The sequence below is a fragment of the Elgaria multicarinata genome, chromosome 4 (genome assembly GCF_023053635.1).
Source record: "Elgaria multicarinata webbii isolate HBS135686 ecotype San Diego chromosome 4, rElgMul1.1.pri, whole genome shotgun sequence".
NCBI lineage: Eukaryota > Metazoa > Chordata > Lepidosauria > Squamata > Anguidae > Elgaria > Elgaria multicarinata.
The window spans coordinates 108,895,693-108,907,810 of NC_086174.1; the positions used below are offsets into that span (position 1 = coordinate 108,895,693).

A 12,118-nucleotide genomic window follows, 5' to 3' on the forward strand; every position below is an offset into this window, starting at 1 on the left:
TTCTCAAAAGTTGGGGGTCGTCTTATACGCCCAGTATAAGATGACTTTTTAACCCAGGAAAATCTTTTCAAAAGTTGGGGGTCGTCTTATACGCCCAGTCGTCTTATATGCCGGAAAATACGGTAGTCCTCAAAGTGAGTTCCAGCCAGTCAGCTTTTATGTTCTCATATCAACTCTGATCATGATTCAAGAGAGCTACTTCAGGCAAATTTTTCTTGAGACAGCAACAGAACTCTCCACCCTCCCCGCCACACCTCCCCATGTCACAAACTTCTTTTGAAAATTCCTTCAATTTCCAATCTGTCTCCATGGTGCAGCAGCTTCTGCAGGCAAAGTGACAGCCCTGACTGTGGACAGTCAACGGTCTCTGAATTCAGATGTAAGTGCAAATCACTATTAGTACAAACTGTGTTTTGCACAGTTTAACTTCCACTGCAAACCGCAACAAATAAAAGTTCCCAGTACAAATATTCAACACGAGTACCTATACAGTCTTGGTTATCCACGTAGTGTACTTCATTGACGCCTAAATCTTCTTTCTGGTAAAGTTCTTGCTCCTATAATAGAAACAATGAAATCTTGCTTAATTGCCCAGTTTCGCATGTCCCTCATGTAGGGGTTGATGTATGTACCACCATTGTCATTATTTTTACTTGGCTGTAATTATTTCCACTCGAACCGATCCTTCAACAGAAGGCCCAATAAGTTCCTAGTGGTGTGCCATTGCTCAGCCTTAAAAGAATTTGAACTTTGGGGCATAAAACAGTTATTAAATAGCTAAAACACTTTTGTTTGAGCTTCTAAACACTGCAGTCTTAATTTTTTCTGGCACCCAGAACACCCTCCAGTCTCATCTGTTTTATTCTGCCACATGATGATTCAGTATCTTGAACAATCTTGCCTTTGTCAGATTGCTGGAGGTTATTGCTCCAGCAATAGCTTTTGACGCTGACCCTATTCAAAGGATCCCGTCGTTGCAGTGCCAGAAGTACAAGTTGAAAAATATTATTGGACACTATCCGAAGCTGGTAGTCTGCCAGCACTGATCAGGTTGCACTAGTGGGAATGAACACTAGCACAATGGTAAGGTAGCACTTCCTAGAGCAACCTCAGAATGTAATGATTCCAGAAAGGACAGATCAGCAGAGCTCCCTTCTGAGAGCAACAATGACTTGTTCTGTTCCAGAAATGCCAGTTTTGGCTCTGTTGAGCTAGCTGTCATTCACACTAGCGCAAGGGAGGCTTGGGGTACTTTTCCATGTTCGCCTTCACTTTTTTCAAGACCTATAGGACTTTCCGATTACGCGTTATGACCTAAATGTCACTAGGCAAACAATGAGATTGATTCTGACATGCTTCTTCTGCCTGTGTTCACAGGAGGACTTTCAAGTCACTGCATAAGGATGAGAAGTTATGTATATAAGAGGTATGTAAGATAACAAGGTTATCTTGCATAGAGATATGTAACTTTTCTGGGGATGATCAAAATCCTCTGAAACTGAAGAAACTCACTCTTATAAGCAGAGTTGCGTCAATCACTTGAAGACCTACACAGCTAATAGCAGGGAAGACTCACTGAAATCACTATTACAGCATAATGGATGGAAATTATTTCAAACTATTCATGGAGGGAGATCCTTTCTTAATCATGTTGATTGCACGGTATGTTCTGAGTTACCTCTTTCAGAATCCTTTCATTAAAGAACTGCTGCAGCTTCTCATTACAATAGTTAATGCAAAACTGTTCAAAGCTGTTATGTTCAAAATACTCTGTAAAACAAAGTGATGAACAGGTTTAATGTGGAAAAAGCCAGATTGCAGAATATACTTATAACTTTATCCGATGTGAAGGCATAGCATTCCAACATTGCAGGTAGTATATCCATCCAATGTTAGTCCTACATAGGGTAGACCCATTGAAATAAATGAAACTTAAGTTAGACACAACTAGGTAATGTCCTATCCATTCCAATGGGTCTACTTTATGCAGGACTAACACTGTATACTACCCCAGCTCTTCCATATAACAGTTGCAATTCAGAAGGGTGAACTTTGCATACACTAATTGCACACACTGAGTCATATTTGGATCCCATTCCTCCCACCCATCCTGAGAATTATAGCTTTATCTGAGGCTTAATGAGAATGCCTTACTCTCTGTATTTCTTTAGATTTGACACCAGCTTTTGTTACACTTGACATGTATCATACACAGGAGCCAGTATAGCACAAATATTGAAAGCATGAACTATGAACCAGGAAGTTTTTGGTTCAACTCAGCTATGAACTTACTGGGTGTCTACAAGGACTTATTGCTGATCTCTCTCAAGCTCAGGCATCCTCACCTCCATCTGTAATATGGTGATAGCACAACTTGGCTATCTTTGATTAATACTTCCTAACCACATGAGCACTTTATAGATAGGAGGCATTACTGCAACTTAAATACCACCACCACCTATGATTGGTCTGGAAAAGTGCCCAGGCTTTATGAACTTGGACTCTGGCTCCATCCAACCCTTAAAATGTAAATTAAAATGCAAGCTGAATTAGAGGAAAAGAAATGAGACCCAGAACTTCAGAGAACCTCTCACTGCTACCAAAGCTAAACTCAATCTGACAAGGCTATACTAGAGAAGCTCAGCCCAGCTTCTGGGGAATATCTAGCAGAAAGGAGCTTCATAAGGAGAGTTATTGAGCCTGGTATACAAGGAAGATATTCTCAGCAGCTCTGCGAGATTATGATGTGACATTGGCAGAAGTTAGCTTCTAAGTTAGATAGAAGACAAGTGGATTTCAACGAAGAGGAAACTCCAACACTAGCAGCAAGCAGCAAAACATTCTTCCATGTGTCCCTCTGCCAATCTTAAAGCCTTCTTGCTAAGAAGCAAGCCCCATTGAATTCAATAGGACTTACAGTCACATACGATTAGGACAGAATTAGAAGGTATTAAAATGTGTCTGCCATGCATGTGACAAATTACAGGCCACTATAATGCCTTGTCCTATTTTCTTCTGAATCAATTTGGTACGCATCAGACGCACACAGGAATTATCTATGTAACCTGACATCACATTTGATGTCATCTTTAAACAACTGTAAACTTAATGTATGGTCAGTGGCAGGAATGAAGGTAACTGATTAGGTCCCAGAGCACAGTCCCAGAGTACATGATGCAGCTGCCATGCTGATGCTAAGCACGTCTGGATCTAGCCAGCGCCTAGTTGGGAGCCACAAGGGAACCTCACGTACACGGCCTTGATTGAGTTCCATGACTGAAGAAAGGTAGAATATAAATGTAAAAATAAAAAGTGAATAATTTGAAAAATTTAAATACAAAACACTTACCAAAACCTGCAATATCCAGAACTCCAATAAAAAAAGATGACGTCTCAAAGGGAAAACACTGGTTTACCCTGTTTACTACATGGTCAAAGAGGTGGCTATAGACCGTTTTTGCTAAAGCGTCACGTGCGTTGTTCGCCTGTTCTACTTTCAACGGTACCCTGCAGGGAAAGAAAATGACTATTATTTCTTTCTACCCCATCTTTTATACAAGCCCTCTCAAGACCTTGAGGGGGCTTGTGTAAAAACATTAAAAACAATTAAACAATGTATAATAAGAACAGCATTAAATAAAAACATATATAGAACATTGCAACAAAATTAATAAAAAGCTTGTCAGAATAGAATAATAAAAAAATACTTTAGAGTCCCCTTAAATTTCACAAGAGAGGTGTGTGGTGGTGGGAAGCTGAGTTCTTGAGAGAAAGAATTCCACAAGTGTGGAAGCAACACTTAAAAGGCCCTATTCCTCGCATTTGCCAGGCCAGAGGGCAACATGATCATAATTTTACTGTCAGAACAAGCTAGAGCCTTTGTAAAGCCACACATTAAGGCATCAGACACAGAGATAGTCTATTCTTCACCAGTGTGAACCTAGTTTGCCTTTGCACTTGATCTGGAAACAGTGATCAATAGTGTGTGTGGGGGTCCTATTCTTTGAAGGTGTGATGATTTTGTGGCCAGGCTGGGCTTGCAGTAAGTCGCCATTGGTGCCTCCACATTAGTAATGTAAACACACTAGCCCTGATATCGTTGTAAGAGTGGACTGGACAGTGCCTTCATCAACAAGAACATTGGGGCAGCCACATTCGCACCACCACATAGAGGCACCAGTTCGCACAAAGAGCACTTTTACCAAGAGCCCAGCCTGGCTGTAAGTTCAGCAACAGCCCCAAGGCACTACCCAGGTAGTTAAGTAAAACATGGCTTTATGTGAATTGGCTTCTAAAGAGGTTGTATATGCTTTTTCCATTGGAATTGTATGAGAGCTGCATCCATATAATGGGGAACATACACCTTCCTTCCTTACAATACAGGGAAGAGCAGAAAGTAGCATGCTGGTCTCTTGCATAACCTCCAAGCACTGGCCAAGTATCCCACCACTCGTCACCCCAATTGGGAGAGGGGGTGGCACAGAGGGAGATCCCTGCTCATCATCTCACAGATCGGAGATATCAGTGGGGATTCCTCTGGGGGGCGGGGCTTGTAGGCCACACCCTGCTCCCTGGAGGAATCCAAGGGGGCTACGCAGGCTGGGTGGGACTGACAGGTACTGAATGCCACTCTAGTTAAGCTCTTTGGTAACATGTGAAACAGCTCTTCCGCAGCATTGCATTAACTACTTTAGTGCTCTCTACTTTTTTACAGTTTGCATCCGTTCTAATATAACAAATCATGCAGGATGAAGCATGCCCACAAAATAAAGTTTTATAATTCAATATCCATTACTAGTGTCTTTCTTTCTTTCTTTCTTACATTTCTAATCCACCCAATAATGAATGTTCTCTGGGCAAATTATAAACAGTTAAAAAACTGAAATATACATATAAAGTATAAAATGCAATACAAATATGTAAATGGATAAAAAACAATATAATGCAAAACATTAAACAGCACAGGAATCAATAAAACAGTCACAAAAATCCAGAAACCATGTTTACCTATTTTACAGAAGTAAAAAACACCACAGATAAGGTACGAACGACACAGTACCTACCCCAGAAGGATTACATTCTACATCAGACAGACAAGGCAAGGATTGTGGGGACATAAACAGAGATTAGAGATTTGAAAAGAGTAAGTAGGGTGATAGGTTGGGCAGATGGAATCAGGTGTCAGTGGAAGAGCATGAAAGATGAAGTAGAAAAGGTTATGCGGAAACACCAAATCTTGAGGGAGAACATGAAAGAAGAGAAGGAAATGACTTGACAAAGGAAAGGCTGTTCCAGGAAGTGTTCACTCAGTGTGAAGCCAAATGCCTTCCAGGCAAAATTTCAGCACAAAAAGGGTGCCTTGCAGTGGGTTCGAAGTCTTTCATGAAAAGATCCACAAAAGCTTGACTTTGGGGCACGAGCTCACTGGGGTTTGAAGCTTGGACTGCCTGCTGCGTCCACATCATTTACCATACCAGTTGGCCTTCTTTGTAGGGACAGTGACCTTATCACATAGCAATTCAAATTTGGCTATGTGACAACACCACGGACTGCAAATGAAGCCAGATCAATACCGATTCAAGAAACGTTGCCGTCACTCTGGATTAGCTTTGGTGGTCTATACTCTGATGTCACTATTGATAGGGAGAAGGAGGATTATTCGACAGTAGGGGGAAATGGCACTGAAACTGCAGCCAATCAGGGCTGCAAAGAGGCTCAACAATGGGCCACTGACATCACCCTAAAACTCAGAAATTGGGAGAGATGACAGGATGCTCAAATCTGTGTTATGGGTACCTTCTCTCAGCAGCAACCACCCACCCAATTAAAAAAGATGACCACACATGTGCCCCCTGAACACCTGCCAAAAGGAGGGCGTGCTTTTTCTAGGAAGTTCATTCCCCCACTTCAGCACAGTTTTATTACAAGCATTCATGTATGTTTTGAAAATAAAAACAGACACAAATAAATCACACAATGAAAATAGCTCATGCCTTGACCGCTATCACTGTGATGTTTAACAAAAACGTAAAATGCTTACGTCCCTGGCCCCTTCTCTGATCTGGAGAAACAAATAGTGGTTTTAAAGTGAATCAGGGCCCAGAAAAAAGAATTGAGGGTGAATGAATCTAAACTGTTTTAGCCAACTCAAGCACTACCTGCTGAAAAGCACAATCCCATTTGGATAGATACTCTGACACTGTCCGAGGAAAGGATTAACAGCCGCGGTCGCCCTTACATGTGTTTCTTCTCTGGGTCAACGCCGTGAGGAATTGGAGAGAGCTTGCAGGGCAGCTGCTCCCCAGCATTACAGCAACCTTAAGAGTAAAGGGAGTTTCTGTCTATTGCAAGGACTTCTCTACTCTGCAAGAATGTACTTAAAGGCAAGCTAATGTTAAATAGCTCCACTGCCTGAACTGGAATCCCCTGCTATTGAAAACAGCATTGCAAGGAAGTAGAGGCTCTGTTCATTAGGAATAACTGTGGCTATGTTACACTGGAGTGTAATTAGTCTTAATGTACAATCTCTTGATTTATCTTACGGTAATGGGTACTGACAGGGATCCTATCTTATAAATAGAGGGAAGGTTCCTTTACATTCCCCTTCTGAGACGTTTAAGAGCTCAGCGCTGTAATCCTTGCAGTTCATGTCCACTGGCAATCTTTTATATAAGATGTTATACACATCGTGACTTTAGTTTAAAATGAAATTAATTTTAGCTTCAAATTAACTTTATGTTAGCTTAACATTAATTAAAATTAGCTTAGTTAAAGGAATAAAGTTAAGAAAAAAGGGAGAACAACGGTTAGCACCTGTAGTTAAGAAAAAACTATACTCGTTTATTTTATAAAGAATATTATGCAGCTGAACCTTTTTTGAAACTGAATACAAACTTACTCTAATTCATGATTTGTGCATGATTAGAAACTCCACTTCCCCTGCCCACTGGAAACATGATGCAGCTGCACGGCTGTGGCCATGGAGGAAGAGCAGAATCAACTCAGTCTGTTTCCTGTTTCAATCCATGTCTCCACAACCTATATATCAAGTAGGTTAGACATTCGAAGCCCTGTCCTCTTCCCCCTTCCCCCTCGTCTCCCCTTTTGCCATTATCACCGAGGGGCAGCATAGCTCCACTTCCATGTGTCCGCTACTACTATTTTAATGCAGCGCACAACTGTGCCCATGTATCAAATTGTCCATTTCAGGAGAATGGTGTGTTCTGAAAACACTGGGTGTAAGCAGCAAGGGACTGAGGATACAAACAAGGTACAAACCTGTATCCTGAAATGCAGTCCTAAAATAAGAATGTGTTATTATTCTTGCATTAACCTGTTTTTTAAGCACATTTCCATGCAGTGTGCTCTTCCTAAATCTTTACAGTTAGAAGTTTGTAGTATTTCCTACACCTTTATAAAGGGAAAAATGTAGAAGTCATCCATTTGTCTTATTTCAGTCATCCCAAGACAAGCCTGCTGCATTTCTGTTGATGTTGAAAGCTGTGCGTCCAAAGGAGTTGTTTACTGTGTTGAGGCTCAGACCTCACCTCAGTCTTTTGGGCAGATTACTTGTCCTTCACTATGCTTCCCACGGCAGCCATTTTGTGATGGTGCCCAGAACAATTTGCCAATATAGCCACGGCTCAAAAAGGTTGCTTCCCTCTGCTGTACAGAATTCACTGCCAAATCACATTGAAGAGGGTTCTGCTCTCCATTAAATTTGAAAACCATATACCTCTTTGGGCCATTATGCCAATATCTTTTTTCCCCTGCTAGTCACTTACATATATGCACTGAAGATGTAATGAAGATGCAAAGACACAGGAACATGCCATTTCTGCAATTCATTATGTTCTAGGAAGCTTACTCTAATTTGATCATTCCAGATGTGAAATCTTCCATGAGAAATCTATCAGCATTTAAAGGCACTCGTTTAAGGTGGTTGCTACGAAGTGTTGGAGCTCCCCCACACCTGTGAATGCAAATTCCAGGTGTCTTGCTGGCAAGGAATGGACATCTCTAAAAAAACAAAACATTCAGTAAAACCATGGAACCTACTTTGGCCAGGAACCCAGTCTATACTTGCAACAGAAGGTAATCTAGACTTGATGTCATTTCCATATATCCCAACAACAAAATGTGTGGTTAACAATATACAGTAAAGGGCCAGTTCACCTTGGTCAAAACAAAATATACGCCATCCGCTGTTTGAACTCTAAGAGTGTGTAGTAAACTACAATGGCTTGGGACCACAATACCTGGCGGAACACCTCTCCTGACATGAACCTACCCATACACTGTGCTCAACACCTAAGGTCCTCCTCCGAGTGCCTACTCTGAGGGAAGTTCGGAAGATGGCAACAAGGGAGAGGGCCTTTTCAGTGGTGGCCCCCCAATTATGGAATGATCTCCCCGATGAGGCTCGCCTGGTGCCAACATTGTTATCTTTTCAGCACCAGGTCAAGACTTTTCTCTTCTCCCGGGCAGTTAACAACATATGCTGAGTTTGTTTGATTTTTTAATTGACCCCAGAATCATTTTAAAAGGATATTGTTGTTTTTATGTTCTCGAGGGTTTTAAATTTTGTATACTTGTTTTTAACTTCTGTAAACCTCGGCTATGGAGCGGTATATAAATGTAATAAACTAAAGAACGGCTAGCAAATCAAGATGGCAGATCGCATGATATCCAGTGTTTTAGAGGACCTTAATAACAGATAGGCCTTGCTCAACAAGTAGGTTTATGGGAGGGGTACTTTGCAGAAAAGATGGAGGGTGGTGAGCCAAGCTTTCCCCACCCCGCTTACTGCAAAGTGGATTCCCAATGTCCTGTTGTCACAGCCACTGCTACCTCCACATACTGCATAGAGGAAGGGGCAGTTTGGGCCTTGAGAACTCCAGCTGCTAATCCCCATGCTTGGCTGACTAAGAACAGAAATCATTTTCAAAATATATTTGTAACTCTGACTGTCTTGCACCTGTATTTATTATTTTGTAAAACATTTGTACCTCGACCTATATCATTAGGATCTCAGGGCGGCATAGAGATAAAATCAAACAGTATAGAACAATAAATAATGTACACAGCTAAAAAAAAAAGTATTAAACCATTAGCAAGCTAACAAAAAAGTAGACAATTTAAAAGCAATAAACTATGTGCAACTTTAGCCCTCAAAAGCTTTGATAAAAAGCTACATTTTAACTTGGCGCCGAAATGAAATCAGTTCCAAGGGGAGGGCATTCCACAACAGGGGTGCCACAACAGAGAAAGCCCTCTCCCATCCTGTGATTCTCTATCAATTTCAGAGATCATTATACAGGTTGCTTATGATTTCCTCCACCCCAGGCAACCCGCAACAGGGTATAACATGGTGGACAACATTGTGCAGTTGTTACATGCTGCTCTCCTAGCCACAAGTGCTCTCCGCAACCTCCAATATGGGAATAATTTGCAAGCCTATTTTTTAAATGCTTAAAACCCAAGTTAGAAAGAACAGTAACTCCACTCTTCATTGTTACCTTGTTTGAAAATGGACACGCTGATGCCCAGTCACAGCTACATTAAAAGTGTGGGCTCATATGTTGTTTTTAATGGGCAGCTCTCACTTCTGCCCTAGGGATGAGTTTAAAAAATATATTTTTTAATGTGAATTACGGAATTGCCTACCTGAGCTATGATTTGCATTACTTTGGAGTTTTTATGTCTCTGTAACCTAAGCTATCTGAACATTGTCATGAGCTTTAGATAATTCTGTGTTAAGAGCTAATTCAGTTTAAAACAGAGGCCGTCAAAATCTGGATGGTGCCTTTAAACAGTACAAACCAAAGGGAAATAGGCAAGGCCACTCATGAAATAATCACTGATAAGACGAAGCATCTTAAGTGTGATCTGCTAATGGTGGAAGCAACTGAATGGAACCTATCCACAACTCAGACCATGTGACTGGAGCCAAATAATTGACATAGCAGGCTATTTGCGTAACCCATGCCTATAAAACTAGTGTATTCTGTTGTACTGGGAATAACCCCGAAAAGGTTAAGTTGCACACTTCAAGAACCAACTGAAAGTTGGAGTTTTCCACTCCCATCTTTAAAATGTTCCAAGGATCTGTCCAGATTGTACACTCAGTACAAACATCATGCTTACTCTTAGCTTTTAAGCAATTATTGTTATGTGAATATGGATTCAAGCTGTGCTGAGACATGCTGTGGGGCATTTTCACTTCTACGAACGTTTGACAGCTTAATCATTAACAAAACCGCCAGGCAATTCTAACCCCCCTCCCTTTACCATTATTACATAGATACATTTTCTCTTGCACACTGGGATGAAAGGAGACAGAACTAAATTCAGAATAGCGACAGATGTTTTATTACACTAAGGAAAGTGCCATTCATCTTGAAGAACAAAGCGAAAAAGGAAGGCAAAGGGAACCCGTGTTTCTATACCTCCATAAACAGATGCAAGTCAGACATTTCAGAATAGCTTGAAGAAAGGATTTTACAGTCAATATTTGCAACCTCAGTTGCAAAATAAACAACATGCCAAGTTGGGCAGGGAGGGAAGAGAAGGAGGAGGAAATGAGGCTGCTTTTCTTTGCTCTGTCCCCAGCAACTTACTTTATAACCGTTCCTTTGGTGCCCCCTGCCGTTGTCAGCATGACTCTGGTAGTTAAGCTCACACGCAAATCATCCTGGTCCAAACCAAGCAGCTCTGCACAGTATTCTAGGGACTGGGTAGACTTATTCTTCAGTGTGCATCCACCTGATTTACAAAAGGATCAAAAACGTTTCATTAAACCTTAAGATCAAAAATGTTTCATTAAAGGGAACAACCAGCAACTGTTCGGATAAATGCCACCTTTGTGCAACTACTTGTAACACACGCCACAAACTATTTCAAAAAGCACGAAGGCACGAGGAACAGATAAAAAAAGGCATATTTATGGAGAGCTAGTATCATGTAGTGCCAGTGTGGTGTATTGGGTAAAGTGTTGGACTGGAAGTCGGTGGGAGATCCAGGTTCTAGTCCCCACTCAGCCATAGAAGCTCACTGGGTGACTTTGGGCCAGGCACAGACTCTCAGCCCAAACTACATCACAGGGTTGTTGTTGGGAGGATAAAATGGAGAGGAGGAGGATTTGGTTCCTTGGAGGAAAAAAGGCAAGATATAAATGCAATAAATAACTTAATCTTTATAAGCAGAAATTTGCCACACACAAATATTAGAAAACCCTTCAACAGTTTTGAACGCTTTAATTTTAAAGAATCCATAATGAAAAAACAAACAGAATTATTTTTACCTTGAGCAACCCCCCACCCATCCCCCAAAAGCAGACACTGTAGGGTGCATTTGTTCATCCATGTTTACATGGTGCAGTTCTGCTGTTGAAGCTGGTTTGGTCTGTTCACTTTAGAAAAGGGAGGGAAGATCCCACGCTCACAGGTAGAGCACCTGCTCTCCATGTAAATGTTCAATGCCTGAAATCTCCATTTCCAAAAGGGCCAGGTAGCAGGGGATGTGGTAGAACCTTTGCTGAATCCCTGCGAATCTGCTGCCAGTGCAGATTGGGCAGCTATAGAAGAAGCTGCTAGCCCAGATGGGAACCCTATAGGCCTTGTTAGGTCTGCTGGCCCATTCCTGAATTAAGGTATTGTGCTGTACCACAGTATTTTATCTGTTGATTTCATTTCTATATCACCCAATAGCTGACACTCTCTGGGCAGTTCACAATATGTTCTCTACCTTAATATAAGAACATTGTAGCCTATGCGGCAGGGTCTTGCTATTTACTGTTTTACTCTGTACAGCACCATGTACATTGATGGTGCTATATAAATAAATAAATAATAATAATAATAATAATAATAATAATAATAATAATTTGTCTGTCTGGGCAGCTTCTAGTGTTGCTGCCAGCTGCCTCGATGGGAGACTGCATAGAAGCCATACTTAAGCTGCTCCAAGCTCCTCAGAAGGAAGAGCAAGTTGTAAGTGCAAATAAACTAAAAACAACTGTATCACATCAGCATGAGAGAGTCTGCTCATTTGTTCAAGCTCTTCTTATTGTTCTTTCACCTTCCCAAAACCAGCAGCAGAATGGACCAAAAATAAGGGA

At 41.2% G+C, this 12,118-nt stretch overlaps 1 protein-coding gene across 5 annotated transcripts in view; it reads right to left on the bottom strand.

Annotated features, from left to right (window-relative positions):
- MYO6 (myosin VI) overlaps positions 1-12,118 on the bottom strand; it is a 153,836-nt gene that overhangs the window by 58,034 nt on the left and 83,684 nt on the right. For all 5 annotated transcript variants that reach the window (XM_063124932.1, XM_063124931.1, XM_063124930.1 and 2 more), the window contains exons 12-15: positions 10,620-10,764; positions 3,350-3,507; positions 1,679-1,770; positions 485-557 (exon numbers count right to left, since the gene is read on the bottom strand). In XM_063124932.1, the coding sequence (XP_062981002.1) occupies positions 485-557; positions 1,679-1,770; positions 3,350-3,507; positions 10,620-10,764 (468 nt within the window). The remainder of the gene's footprint in view (positions 1-484; positions 558-1,678; positions 1,771-3,349; positions 3,508-10,619; positions 10,765-12,118) is intronic.